Source organism: Halictus rubicundus, chromosome 1 (assembly GCF_050948215.1).
Source record: "Halictus rubicundus isolate RS-2024b chromosome 1, iyHalRubi1_principal, whole genome shotgun sequence".
Classification (NCBI taxonomy): domain Eukaryota; kingdom Metazoa; phylum Arthropoda; class Insecta; order Hymenoptera; family Halictidae; genus Halictus; species Halictus rubicundus.
This window is the reverse complement of record NC_135149.1, coordinates 15,868,848-15,881,739: the sequence shown is the minus strand read 5'-3', so window position 1 is coordinate 15,881,739 and position 12,892 is coordinate 15,868,848. Positions and strand designations below refer to the sequence as shown.

At 46.2% G+C, this 12,892-nt stretch overlaps 4 protein-coding genes across 8 annotated transcripts; 2 read left to right on the top strand and 2 right to left on the bottom strand.

Moving 5' to 3' along the window:
• Window positions 1-165: 165 nt before the first annotated feature.
• On the top strand, window positions 166-6,613 carry LOC143355166 (cationic amino acid transporter 4). Its single transcript, XM_076789751.1, has 9 exons — window positions 166-423; window positions 650-807; window positions 1,003-1,251; window positions 1,341-1,676; window positions 1,799-2,045; window positions 2,131-2,530; window positions 2,605-2,836; window positions 2,907-3,068; window positions 3,700-6,613. The coding sequence occupies exons 2-9, from the start codon at window positions 666-668 to the stop codon at window positions 3,879-3,881; spliced, it is 1,950 nt and encodes a 649-aa protein (XP_076645866.1). The 5' UTR covers window positions 166-423; window positions 650-665; the 3' UTR covers window positions 3,882-6,613.
• Window positions 5,352-6,613, top strand: LOC143355184 (uncharacterized). The gene is made up of 2 exons (XM_076789797.1): window positions 5,352-5,486; window positions 5,550-6,613. The coding sequence occupies exons 1-2, from the start codon at window positions 5,352-5,354 to the stop codon at window positions 5,778-5,780; spliced, it is 366 nt and encodes a 121-aa protein (XP_076645912.1). The 3' UTR covers window positions 5,781-6,613.
• On the bottom strand, window positions 6,108-9,503 carry LOC143355170 (acetyl-coenzyme A transporter 1). Of its 3 annotated transcripts, none has more exons than XM_076789774.1 (9): window positions 9,252-9,503; window positions 8,737-9,123; window positions 8,386-8,675; window positions 8,147-8,301; window positions 7,886-8,079; window positions 7,609-7,793; window positions 7,397-7,514; window positions 7,094-7,309; window positions 6,108-6,965 (listed from the first exon to the last, which is right to left on the bottom strand). In XM_076789774.1, exons 2-9 carry the CDS (start codon window positions 8,944-8,946, stop codon window positions 6,786-6,788), a joined length of 1,548 nt encoding a protein of 515 aa, XP_076645889.1. In that variant the 5' UTR covers window positions 8,947-9,123; window positions 9,252-9,503; the 3' UTR covers window positions 6,108-6,785. The 3 variants fall into 3 exon arrangements, with proteins under 3 accessions (XP_076645889.1, XP_076645898.1, XP_076645880.1); XM_076789783.1 differs by having other exon boundaries at window positions 9,410-9,496; XM_076789765.1 differs by having other exon boundaries at window positions 8,737-9,503.
• Window positions 9,504-10,253: 750 nt separating this feature from the next.
• On the bottom strand, window positions 10,254-12,763 carry LOC143355128 (uncharacterized). Of its 3 annotated transcripts, none has more exons than XM_076789668.1 (7): window positions 12,533-12,763; window positions 11,467-11,802; window positions 11,267-11,393; window positions 11,069-11,188; window positions 10,726-10,996; window positions 10,479-10,658; window positions 10,254-10,344 (listed from the first exon to the last, which is right to left on the bottom strand). In XM_076789668.1, exons 1-7 carry the CDS (start codon window positions 12,606-12,608, stop codon window positions 10,294-10,296), a joined length of 1,161 nt encoding a protein of 386 aa, XP_076645783.1. In that variant the 5' UTR covers window positions 12,609-12,763; the 3' UTR covers window positions 10,254-10,293. The 3 variants fall into 3 exon arrangements, with proteins under 3 accessions (XP_076645783.1, XP_076645800.1, XP_076645790.1); XM_076789685.1 differs by having other exon boundaries at window positions 11,467-11,610; XM_076789675.1 differs by having other exon boundaries at window positions 11,467-12,109; window positions 12,533-12,624.
• Between the last annotated feature and the right edge of the window lie 129 nt (window positions 12,764-12,892).

Below are 12,892 nucleotides of genomic sequence, written 5' to 3'. Positions count from 1 at the left end.
TTATTCTAAAGTATTATAACATTCGTAAGGTTTTTCTATTTTAAAACAAAGCTGAATTTTCGTTAATCGATTTCACTTTAATTTTTTCAAGTTAATCGAATATTTGTGGGAAGCAAATGTTTTATATGTCGTTGCTGATCATAGCAATGAAATGATGAAAAATTAAGCTCTATCGGAGCGTATTCGATGCTAGAATAATTCCGATTAACAAAGTCTGTTTCATTCATATTGTTTGAGTTATATAAATAGTTCTATCGTTGCTGAATCGATCGAATATCCGAGTTTGCGTATTAGCGGAAGCGCCATGCGACTTGGTAGATTTCAGCGTCCGCTGTGATCTCGTACATCACAGTTTACGCTTCGTTACAACGACTCTCGACTCTCTCCGATATTTTTGGATCGAAAACGAACAAACAAAATTCTGTAAGTACCAGAAATATAGTCGAACGATACACGACCTGGAATTACAATTGTAAATTCTTAATCGCACGTTTGCCTTCGTTTCTCCTCGCGAGTTCCCCTTATCGACGCGACCTCAACATTTTACATAAATGCAATAGAAACATCGGCTGAAACGTGTCTCGCGTTGTTCCAATTATCACCGGTAAGAAGAGCGAAGGACGGAAGCTGATACCGTAATTCATCGTAGAAAACACAACAACAATATGCCATCGGTTCGCCGGATGATCCTCGGACACGTCATGTCCGGGTTGTGCACCAAGATGAATCGGACTAAAAAGCTCGAAGGTGATTTGCTCGAGACTCCAATGAAGAGATGCCTTTCCACGTTCGATATTACGTTGCTCGGTAAGTAGCACGCATAATTTTTGCGACGATCTAATGGTAAGATTGTGACCGTTGTTCACGACTCCACGCGAAATCGCATATTCTTTCCCGGTAGCTGTTATCAGCCGGAAGAGACTACTGCTCGCCCGATCCTTTTTGTTCACGATAACCGTGTACACGGATCGCACTATTAATTAGAAATGATAAACGTTTCAGGTGTGGGACATATGGTTGGCGCCGGAATCTATGTCCTGACAGGAGCAGTAGCCCACAACACCGCCGGTCCAGGAGTAATTCTAAGTTTTCTATTCGCTGGCGTGGCATCCCTATTAGCGGCGCTATGTTACGCCGAATTCGGCGCACGAGTTCCAAAAGCAGGGAGCGCGTACGTTTACACTTACGTGTCCATTGGCGAATTCTGGGCATTCGTCATCGGTTGGAACATTATCCTGGAGCACATGATCGGTAAAGTTTCGCGGTTCGAGGGCCGCGCCACGCCGGCTCTATTTCGCTTGTGATTCGTCGTTTTATGCGAGTTTTACGTTAACGAACAGGCGCAGCATCCGTGGCCAGAGCTTGGAGCGGATACGTCGACTCCTTGGCAGGAGGGTCGATTAGCAATTACACCCGCCACATGATGCACGGCTACACCATGGGAGAACCGCTGGGAAATTTTCCCGATCTTCTGGCCGGTGGTTTGTGCCTGGCTTACGCCATGCTGCTCGCGCTGGGTGTTAAGTGTTCGGCCACGGTCAATTCTCTGCTGACTATAGTGAATCTCTGTGTGATGGCACTGGTGATCGGTTTGGGCATTTCGTACGCGAACATGTCGAACTGGAGCAACGAGAACGGAGGATTTCTGCCGTACGGTTTCAGCGGTGTACTGGCAGGTAGTTTATCGCGACAGCTTTCAATTTACCATTATTACCATTACCATTATCATTACCGCGGTAACGGTAATTCTACGATGATCGATATTCTAACGGGTGCACGATAATACGGATCCGATCAGGAGCGGCAACGTGTTTCTATGCGTTCGTCGGCTTCGATTCCATCGCGACTTCCGGCGAGGAGGCACGCGATCCCGGATACAGCATACCGCGAGCAACGATCATCTCGATGGCGATCGTTACCATTGGATACGTGATGGTCGGAGCCGCTCTAACTCTGGTGGTGCCCTATTGGAACATCAACCCAACCGCGGCCCTTCCCGAAGCGTTCTCGTCGAGGGGAATCCCGTGGGCGAAATACGTGATAAGGTCGGTTGCACCTCCGAAATCGAAAGTAAACCATTTAGTCTAGTCAAGTATCTCCGATGGAATGATCCGTTTGTTGCGCTTTTAGCGTCGGAGCTTTGTGCGGAATGACGACAACGCTTTTCGGATCTCTGTTCTCGCTGCCGCGAACGATGTACGCCATGGCGAACGACGGTTTGCTGTTCGGCTTCCTCGGGCACATAAGCGAACGCACGCAAGTTCCGGTTCTCAATCTGGCCATCAGCGGTACCTTCAGCGCCCTGATCGCTTTGCTGTTCGATCTCCAGCATCTGGTCGAATTCATGTCGATCGGTACCTTTCTGGCGTACACCATCGTCTCGGCAAGCGTGATTATACTGCGGTACCGGCCCGAAAAGAAAACACCCCCGCCCTCGAACGTCGGCACCCCGAGTAGTTTAGCATCGCCACCCACGGAGAGCGCCGACTCCAACAGCGATTGCAACAGCGTTACCTCCGCGGAACCTGAAGTAAGTCGGTCGACTTTACACGCGAGCCTGTTCTCGAGTCGCTTTACGCGGTGGCATTTTTCCGTTTCTCGCAGTTGCTCTGTCCGGGCGAAGGTGCTGCCAAATTGAAGCCACGGTATGCCTGGATGACCAACGTTTTGGGTAACTGTAAACCTCAGAACACCGTGGACGCTTGCGTGATGATCTACACGCTAGGATGCGTTGCTCTTTGCGCGTTGATCATCTTGATATCGCACACGAGCACCACGTCGTGGAGCTTCAGAGACTACTTCATCGTGGCGAATGTGGCTCTCTTGATGATCGGAAGCAAGTATTCAGTCGCTATAGCCGACTAAATTGCGAGATGCGTTCGCGAACTAATTCACGGATATTGTAGGTTTGCTGATCATCGGAGCGCACCAACAAAACTGTAGCACCGGCAAATTTCGAGTGCCGATGGTGCCTCTGGTGCCAGCGCTGAGTATCCTCTTCAACGTGGGACTGATGTTTCACTTGTCTCTCTTGACTTGGCTACGGTTTCTCGTGTGGATGATAGTCGGTGAGTCCTCCGATCGTATACGGAGCATAGAACGATCGAGGGTCTATTCGAGAACTGTCGATGAGGCGACTAGTCGCTAGATCCGTGCTCAAATCTGGGACATTTTCCAGTCAGCCAAACTTGCTTCGAGCAAATCATTTTGGTGTCAAAAGCATGCTTGAATCAGGATTTGGTCATTATTTGCAAATAATTAGCCACCAAAATTTCTCGACAAATTCCGACCTTAATGCGGAAATAGAATTCTCGGTATTTGAGTGCAAAGTTTGCATGCAAAAAAATCAAGACCAAACCTTGGCCTCCTTATAGATCGGTCGCACTAAGAAAAAATACTGAGCAAAATCGGAGGAAATTTTTCTGTAGGAAAGAAAACGGAATTCAAAATTAAATAATTTGAAGTTTCATTTACTTTTTAAGGATCTGATTTGGCCCTATATTTACTGTTAGTGCGACCGACCTGCCCTCTATAAGAAGGCCAAGGTTTGGTCTCAATTTGCACTCAAATACCGCGGCTTACACGGAAATAGATGGGTCGGAATTTGTAGACAAATTTTGGTGGCAAATTCAAAGCAAATCAAGAGCAAACTGTTTACTGGTTATTAACTGGCGCTAAACTATACCTTGTATTTTACAGGAATGCTGATCTATTTCCTGTACGGGATTCACTACAGCAAAGAGGCAGTCAGTCCGAATTCGTATTCGATTCTCATGGCGACCTCGGAAGCCGGAAGGGGCGCTAGATGGGGCGCGACATTGCGCGTCAATCAGAAAACCGATAAAGTTCCGATTTTAAACGACGACGATTTGGTTCGCTAGTAGCCTGTAGGCAATTTATCAAAACCGTGTACCGATACGTCTGCCTGTGGCGTAAAATATGTTTTTAAAATACGTTGGTTCGAAGCGGAGAGAGAGAGGGAGAGAGAGAGAGAGAGAAGAGCCGAGAGAGTCGAGTGTCGATGAATCTCCGAATATCCCGATACATGTATATCTCTATCTCGCTTTGTCCTTAGGGATCAACCAGTTTAACATTGTGCGTCGTAATCGACTAGCTATGTTGGTCGTGTCTCCTTCGATTATTTAAACCGAGAGAATTAGTTATATTTCGTTACGCACAAATTTCTACATTCTTCATTTGATCTTATATATTTTACGAGCGCGCGCGTTGATCGCGTACTTTTAGTTCCATATTTTCATACGTAAATAAGAGCGAAAGTTTACGAGACAATACATATGTATAGTACAATAGCAGAGTTCAGACAATTCCAATTGCATTATGTCGCAATCGAACTCTTGACGAACCTCTTCGACCATTTGGTCCGAAAATGTCGAATAATCGCAAAGACGCAAAGACGCGAAAAAAAAGCAGGTATATACACGCAATAGTCGCGATATTATTGACAATACAAAATGATTGTGGAATCGATCGAAACCGTCGACTCGTTCGCGGTGCGTCGCATCTTGCGATTACCAGTCGTTTTCGTTGTTCCGCCGGGAAAGTATACGAATACGAATACCTGAGAGATTGTTACAGACTTACATTTAGATGGAGGACGCTGTTGTAAAATTGTAACCACATCGTACAAATGTTTCGCGGCGCGGTTTACGCGTGCGAAAGAATATTGTTAAAGGAGCGAATCGCTCGGGGTTTGAACGTAGTGGCGTTTCGGTTAGTTCCTTCGAAGCGATTCATCCTTCGTGTGACGTTCGAAATCCGTTGCGCACAATCGCGGGTGCAGAAACCATAGAGAATTTATATACATATGTACCCGAAATTTTCCGGATATCGTGCGCATAGTTTTTGGAAGCTTGCTGTACGTTAGATGACAATGATCGTACAAATTCCACGCGTACGGTAGCATACGAGCATTTATTCGTTGTCGCGTGTCAAGTGCAATTAGCTGCAGCGATTCGATACGCGTGTTTCACAAGTGTATATACATATACGTAAATCTACGTAGCAATGGTACCAAAGTTATCGTCGGTGTACCACACTGGTATATTATCTTCGAATAGAAAATGTTTACCATTGGAAAACGAAGTTTATTCGCCCACAATAATCCCGATTGTATTCGTAAGGAACGCGCGGGCAATCTTTCCCTAATCGAGAAACACGTATTCGCAACAATGCCTATTTGACGTATCAACGGGGCCATTAATAACAAGCAATTAGACGGATTTGCAAACAACGTCGAGGCAGGAGTTCGGATAAAAAGGTAGCCTCGGCGTACGAAATCCACAGAATCACCGGATTCCTTCAACGTGTCGTTCAGGTACGCGGTTCACAACATGTTCGCAAAGGTGGTTCTGATCTCGGCGATTTTAAGCTTCGTCTATGTACAAAGCATAGAGAGCTGCGAATCCGAAACGCCGCACGATATACTTCGTCTCGACGCCGACATGAACACGCGCTCCACGAAAACCGTAAGTATTTTCTGCGTTTGTTCGTTCCTTTGCCGGCATACGGTGACACTGCGTCTCGAACAGATCGAACGGAAGCTCGTGTCGAAGGCAGATGCGGAGGCGGAAACGGAGGCAGAGGCAGTGCCAGAAAATCAGCGGGCGGTTCGCACGCTCGTCCCTGCGGAAAAAGGATCGACGGAGAAACCGCCGATGAGTCACGAACTGGTGCATCCCGGCATGAAACATCCGAAGAAAAGGACAACGAATTACAAGGAAGATCGGAAGGTAGATCTGCGGCCAGGTTGTTGCGGATAAAACAAAAAACGAAGGGCAGCTGACACGCGTATTCGAAGAACTCGGCGAGATTGTATGTCGCTTCGTGAACGTGTACTTACAGTATCTTCGATAATAGGTTCTCGTGCAAGTTACAAATAGCGCTTAGAGATAGTATTTAAGTGCACACGATAGATATCTTTTTTCCCCCGATTTCTTTCCTTCGTCTTCGGATAGTAAACGCAATAAAATAACGATTGTCGTGTAAAAATGATTCGACGAGTTTTTCCTACTGCATATACTCCTTCTCTGCTCGAGCGATTCGGAAATATGGAAAACTATGCGGTGTAGGAGATAAGAGAACGAAGCTTCTTCGTATGGAAAACTTTTATTACTGTCACGTAGGTAGTTATATATTTATATACATAATTCATAACAAGTACTGCGAACAATCGCAACGATAGGATTTCTGAACCGTTCAATACCAATAAGAAGTACCGCAAAATCTGAACAAGTGCAATATAGTACATATTTTACAACGTAAATAAGATTATTTAACCTTCATGGAAGGATTTCACCGTTTCATAATGCACCATATCGCGACGATGCAGTATCTAAGTACTGGGAGTGGAGTCATGGAATGTCTGAGAAAATCATTTCCGGAATGAACGCAGTACTTGTTTGATACGAGGATTGTGCCGAACGTGTAAATTAGCGTATCGCGAAAATCTTTCGTAAAAATTGAACCTGGAATATTCGTCGTAAGTCGTTCGTACGAAAGTTCGATCTCTAATGCCGTTCTAAAATTGCTTCCCGAACGAAAAAGTTAGAAAACAAGAACAAACGCGAACCGGAAAGAGGCCGTAGGTAATTTTCATGTTGCGCTAAAAAGATTGGAACACTTCGTAAATGTGCGGGGAAACGATCCGAACGCGGATATGATCGATTTCGCGACCGGAGCACGCGTAAACCAATGAGTTTCTTGTACAACCTCCTAATGTAATTGCAGGTACCGTGGCGACAATGTTCAACATCGACTCAATACTGTTATCTATCCTGCTTCGAAAGAATAGCTTTCCAAGCGGACATCGGTCTCGCTTGCAGGGCTTCGATTCTCCGTCGGCCCCACCTCAGCCAAGCCAGACCGATGATCAAACATAAAACGCTTTCGATGTAGTAGCCATCGAGCTGCATATTACAAACGCCGTTGTGCGTGTTCGTGCATAGCTGAAAATGGAAATGATTGTACAGAACGTGATTAGAGCACCCGTAACTCGTCTCCGAGTTCAAATATTTTCGAGGACGAACTTCTAGTCTAGAATCTAGAATCTAGAATCTAGAATAAGTCAACCAACCTCTCTCTCCGAAATTGTGCTACAGTCGTTCGAAGGATTGGTGCTACACTGTCGTAACGTTAACGGATCGACAAACCATAGAGCTGCCGTTGCTGGCCAGTTGCCCCCCAGATTGCTCACGGTGTTCAGTAAGGTCATGTAAGTACCACCGACAGCGGGATCGCTAACTTTCGCGAAGAACGCCATGGATGCCACGAACATGCTACTGGTAAAAACCTAAGACGGGAAAAACCGATCTTCGGTTATCGTATCTTTGTCAAATTCAGTTAGCCGTTTCTGTACGCTAACGTCTTCTTTTTATACCTGATGCGTAAGGTACAGAGCCACCAAGGCAACGAAGTAGTAAGCTGGAACATGTCCACCGATTATCACGTACGGTGTTATCCATACCAAAAATGCGGCTACCAGTCCAAAAGCTAATCTATACAATTAATGACAAATGCGTGTTAAGGGTTCGGTCGTTCTGTCTTTCGGCAATGAAACGCGCGATTGTTTTCTTATCGTTCCTGTTATACCTATAGGGCATTGCCTTTATGTACACATCCATCGGTTTTGGACCAGCCGTGTACTTCGAAATCGCTAGCGGCAACAGTATCTGAAGGGGTATCATTGGCACTGCCATCAAGGCAATCTTTTCTTTAGGAATACCTGCTTCCACCAGTTTCAAGCCTGTTACCGCGTCGCAGGCGGAGAACCCTATCTACAATCATCGATAACATCGTGTTATTTTTAATTTTCTATATATAATCGGTGATGGTCGGCGTACGATATTAATATGTATAAACTCTTGACCTTGGCAGTCAACAAAAGCACGATCATGGTCTTTATCGATGGTAATTTGACAATGTTCCAAAGCGACTTGTAAGCGTGTTTGATGTCTGCGCTTAATTCCTCGTTTTTGTGCACTTTCTCAATCCCCTCGTGTTTAAACAATGCGAGTAAAGTAGTTGCAATTACGAAAACCCAACCCCAGAAACGAAGAAAACCTGTGTAACAAAATGACGAGATACAACTGTTATCCGCCCGAACGTCGTTCCCGTAACAATTGCTTACCGGATAACGTCAATATGCCCTCGTCAGAAGGAGTGGATCTTAGGTAGCTATTGCAAAATTCGGCGGACTCTAACGCCATGAAAAGCACATATCCGATAAAGTAACCAGCGGTTTGTCCCACGCTATTACAAGTGGACGCGTAACCCACATTGCACCTTGATACAAACAGGAATGCAAGCTGTAGGAACATTCTTATAGATATATACATATAAACGTATTAGCCGACCCGCTGCCTGTACCTTTTCAACATGGTAAGAGCCCAACCGTCTACCACGATATCCTGAGTCGCTGCGAGAACGTTAGATGTGAAGAACATTATGGTCAACATTCCTATGTTGGGCTTGGTGCTCCCGTCGCCCAACCACTGATCTATGTGGCTAGACAATAGCAGCATAAAAAAACCCATTAAATACTGAGTAGGAATCAGCCATGTTTTCCGTCTCCCAAATTTTCTAGAGAACACGGAATCTACTATCGGAGCCCAAAACAGCTTCAACGAGAAAGGCCACTGAACGAAACTGAATTCGGCCTAAGGACAAACGAATACGATAACATCCTATCGTACAAATAGAAACAATGAGATAAATTACCTGTTGACGATAAGAAACTTTTCTGTTTTGGAGTAGCATAGGAATAGAGCCGCATAGACCCAGTGGTATGCCTTGTAACACGTATAAAAATAACAGTATAACAATATTTTTTTCGTCACCCCGTAAATCCGAAGGCTCCTGTACATGATAGGAGTCCAGAAGCCCGACGTCCATGCTCTCCTCCTTTGACATTTTTCTTCTCGTACCCATATGGAATATCGAGGACGTTGGCGTTAACTGAATTTAACTTATAAACGGAACAGATGTTCCACTCGCATGCGCGTCAACTTCCCGATTTTACCACGCTTACGATAACCAACGGTACCGAGCGTTTCATGGGTTAAATCGTTGCTGTTGATCAGTTGCAATAATGTCGTAGACATGCATCTATCGATCGGATATCACACAGTCATTCTCGATCGAAGGGGCGACTTGCACAATAACAATATTAATTATTTATGCGTTGCGACAAGTATAAACATTGACGTGGATATCGTTCGTGTATTGTGTATAACCTTAATACATTGCTTCTGTATAGCAAGAACGATGCTTCGCACGATTTTGACAAGCAACCGATACTGCTTCGTTGCACGTCACAATTATTCGACAAATTTTTCAATTGCTTCCGCACCGCAGATTCACAAACTAGAAAATTAAACCGATTCGTAGTTGCCACGTTGTTTTCTATTAAGGACACGTCAGTTCCACAGTGCCCTCACTCCTACGAAAAATCACGTGTATGTTACTAGAGTGGAAATGAGAGTGCTCACGCTCACGCCCGGGGTCTCGGTATCCGTGCCTCCAACTATTGCTGAAGCGATAGTGCTGCACCTAGCGGACCAAAACCCCATTTATTCCTCGTTAGCACTGGCTAGAACCACAGACCTCTTCAGGTTTCAGACAGGGCACCGACGAGATATTTTCTCGTTGACAGGGGTCTTTATCGTACTGGAATATTTTCAACGGAGTCAGTAATTCAGATGGATACACAGAAAAATGCATTGCATGCAATGTAGAGCTCTGAAGTCTACGATGAATTAGAATTTGCTGGAACCTCTCGCCACAGACAAGGTATCAGACAGATACTATCTGTTCTTTCGCTGTCCTTAATAAGGACTCCTTATCTTATTTACTTGTCGAAAAGTCACTTATCGCGCGCTAACTGCACTCGATCGATGATACTGTTGTGCAGAGGTTTCGCTGTTCTGTTCTGAGAGGGCGCCACAGATCTTTTCACCAGTGGAAAAGGTGAAGGAGAAGGGTCAACAATTTTCCATCTCCCTTTGATTGGGAATTGGGACTAGAGGTAATTTATACGCGACCTCGCTGTAACGCATGTCGATGCCCGGTGGTTGCGCTGTGTTTATTTCATGTTTCCTCGTGAAATTGTTTATTGCCATTCTCATTTCTAGCATTACAGAACAATATCAACGGTTAAATAAAAATCTACCATGCATATTAACGTCGATCAGCTATCTAATTTAAGCGCACTTTGTAACCAATTTTGTTTGCACTTATTCGACACGGCCGTACTCGTAGCTAGCTGCAATCGTTTCTTTAAAGGGGATGATGCTTGTAGCCTCTCAATCGAGAATATTGTTTGAAATCCTGGAACGAAACACGTTATAAAGGCAACAGAGATCTTCCGGATGACTGGTTGAACGGATCTACTCGGAATCATTGCATAAAGTACCGACGCGACGGTGCCGTCAAAGAGTGCTTATCGAGCACGACAAAAGTACCTTAAAACTTTCAGGAATCCTCGACATATACCGTAGACGCGCATCCTCTTCTTCCGTTGACAAATTCGATCGTTTCTTTCTTCCCGATACAATACCGATCGGAAGCAGAACGGGATTCGTGGCCAACGCGGCCGCTGCACCGATCAGAGCAACACCGGCCAACGCTTTCAAAGCTACCGCCTACAAAACAAATCGAAAATAATACTCAGAAAAAGACGTTTCACGCGCGTGAACTTGTGTACAATACCTTTTGGGTCTGAATATTTGGTACCGAGGGTACGTTTCCTTCCGGATAACTCGGCTCCACTGGCCCGAATTCATCGCCGTTGGCAAGGGTTCCTGAAATTCCGTAACCACCGCTCGCGCTCGACGCGCTCGAACTGGACGGTCTGCCACCACCGTATCCTCCGTAACCACCACCATTGCCATAACCGTACCCTCCGGAAAGTCCAGTCTCGTAGCCATTGGGTCTGCGATTTGGCGAACTTTCACTTCCATGACTCGGACGAAAAGCGAACCTAATGTTTGTAGGAGAGCACGTTCAGCGACCCCGTCGAGACACGAGAGAAAACGTCTGATCAATCGGTTACCTATCTCCTGCGTGACTTCCGTCGTAGAGTACGCTGCCAGGGTGGTTTCCACTTCCACTTCCGGGTCGCCGAGTGATTCCATTCGAATCCGGAGGCTGTCCTTGAGCTTGCCACCCGTATCTAGAAATAATCCGATTGTCTTTCCATTAAGAAGCACCGTTCCTCGGGCATTCGTCGTCTAGCATCTCCGAATAGTACCTGTCGACCGGTAAACGTTCGCCGTATTGCGTCGAGTGCCGATTAACGTCCGCGGAGATCTTGCTGTGATACGTATCGGGTCTTGTCGATGCGCCGGAAACGTGCCTGGGTCCGCAACAGCTGGAACTTGCGAATTTCAATTGATCGTGAAGCATGCCTCACGCAGATCGAGCAACGGTCCCTTAAATTATGCAACTTATCTCTCGAGTCAGACTCCGCGCGATGAACGGTCGCTCTTGATTGCTTCTCCAAACTTCTGTCGTACGCCTCGGTGTCGTTGCTCGACACATGTTGCAGATTCGAAGAGTTCCTAGCGCGCGCGACGTTCACGAACAGTTTGTCTGCTACAAGATCCTTCTTCGTTGGTTGATCGGTCAAGTTGTATTTACTCTTCTCGCTGTGCGCGTAGCAAACGAGCGTTGCCAGCAAGGAAACACGAATGAGTCGTTGCACCATGGCGACAAGGGATTCGAGCAAAGATCGGGAAGAGTTTGCGTTTCGGATAAGATTCCTCGAAACCGACGCGAACTCTGGCCCTGCCTTTCGACAAGATGACGACGCGAAAGTGACTCTTTCCTTCCCAGAGTTTCACCTTTTTATAGAGTGGTCACGCATGGGAAATTGTCGCGCATTTACCCTTCAGGACTGCTACCACCCGACCGTTTGCCCTCCTCGACGAACGAAATTATTCCGCGACAACTAGGCCACGCGTATTTTCGAATCCGATCAAGTGGTCCGATCGATTAATCGATCGATGTCTACGGCGATTTGTCGGAAACTCGAAGGTAAGACACAAAGGAAACGCCGTTTACAAGGAGAGACCGTGATGCTTTGGTTGCGTCCCTGTGAACTACAAAGTGTGACAAAACGGTGCACAGGAGTGTGTCGGTGAAAATAAAGTGGCACGAGTGAGTCAACGACGCTTCTACGGTCACGCCAACTATTCAATTAAAGCCGGCTCGTAACCGAAGTTTCATATAAAATTGAACAGTGCCTCTAAAGCGATAATTAGTTCGACTGCGAAACGGATCGAGAAGTTCCTCGTCCTACAAACGGGACGGAACGGCGACAAATCTGATTCATTTCAACGCGTGATCGCTGCTCGTTTAAACGGCACGCGCGAGAAATCCTGATTAATTTAAATAATAAGCAGATTACGCCCGCGTTCCCTTGGGTGCATCTTTTAATTATCGCCCCCCCCCCCCCCGCCCTCCCTGAGTGGTACTACATTTTCCCGGAAGTTCAAGACGCGTGTCGCGAGCATACCTTTTTCTCTATCTTGTCCACTTTCTCGTCGCACAGCTGAAAATACTCGGTCTCGTCGCGCAGAGTTTATTTCCATTGCAAAAGGACCTCGGCCAATCCGGCCGACTCTGTTTCCTCTTTTAAAATTTCCGAAGGCCTGCTCGCATCCGCTCGACGCGGCCGCGGCGCGGCGTTTCGAGCGTAGCTTCCGACGTTACAAAATACGCTGGAATAATTTGTTCCGCCTGGATATTTACGGCGGTCGAAATTGATCTCGTTGCATCATATCTCGAATTTGAACTACGGTTGTGCCAAGGCTGTTTCGGATAGGTAATCCACGAAGAAGGAAGCGCGCGATTACGGCGCGCCTGGCTCCGCCGA

What these genes read in the sequence shown, in the direction of transcription:
- LOC143355170 (XM_076789765.1), bottom strand. Translation starts at nt 8,946, where the DNA reads ATGGGTACGAGAAGAAAAATGTCAAAGGAGGAGAGCATGGACGTCGGG. An exon ending in AAGTTTCTTATCGTCAACAG is followed by an intron (nt 8,676 to 8,736) that starts GTAATTTATCTC and finishes GTTTGTCCTTAG; the next exon opens with GCCGAATTCAGTTTCGTTCA. An exon ending in TGCTTTTGTTGACTGCCAAG is followed by an intron (nt 7,794 to 7,885) that starts GTCAAGAGTTTA and finishes CGATGATTGTAG; the next exon opens with ATAGGGTTCTCCGCCTGCGA.
- LOC143355166 (XM_076789751.1), top strand. Translation starts at nt 666, where the DNA reads ATGCCATCGGTTCGCCGGATGATCCTCGGACACGTCATGTCCGGGTTG. An exon ending in TTACCTCCGCGGAACCTGAA is followed by an intron (nt 2,531 to 2,604) that starts GTAAGTCGGTCG and finishes CGTTTCTCGCAG; the next exon opens with TTGCTCTGTCCGGGCGAAGG. An exon ending in GGCTCTCTTGATGATCGGAA is followed by an intron (nt 2,837 to 2,906) that starts GCAAGTATTCAG and finishes CGGATATTGTAG; the next exon opens with GTTTGCTGATCATCGGAGCG.
- LOC143355128 (XM_076789668.1), bottom strand. Translation starts at nt 12,608, where the DNA reads ATGGAAATAAACTCTGCGCGACGAGACCGAGTATTTTCAGCTGTGCGA. An exon ending in TGGACAAGATAGAGAAAAAG is followed by an intron (nt 11,803 to 12,532) that starts GTATGCTCGCGA and finishes GTCGAAAGGCAG; the next exon opens with GGCCAGAGTTCGCGTCGGTT. An exon ending in GAACGTTTACCGGTCGACAG is followed by an intron (nt 11,189 to 11,266) that starts GTACTATTCGGA and finishes GATTATTTCTAG; the next exon opens with ATACGGGTGGCAAGCTCAAG.
- LOC143355184 (XM_076789797.1), top strand. Translation starts at nt 5,352, where the DNA reads ATGTTCGCAAAGGTGGTTCTGATCTCGGCGATTTTAAGCTTCGTCTAT. An exon ending in ACACGCGCTCCACGAAAACC is followed by an intron (nt 5,487 to 5,549) that starts GTAAGTATTTTC and finishes CGTCTCGAACAG; the next exon opens with ATCGAACGGAAGCTCGTGTC.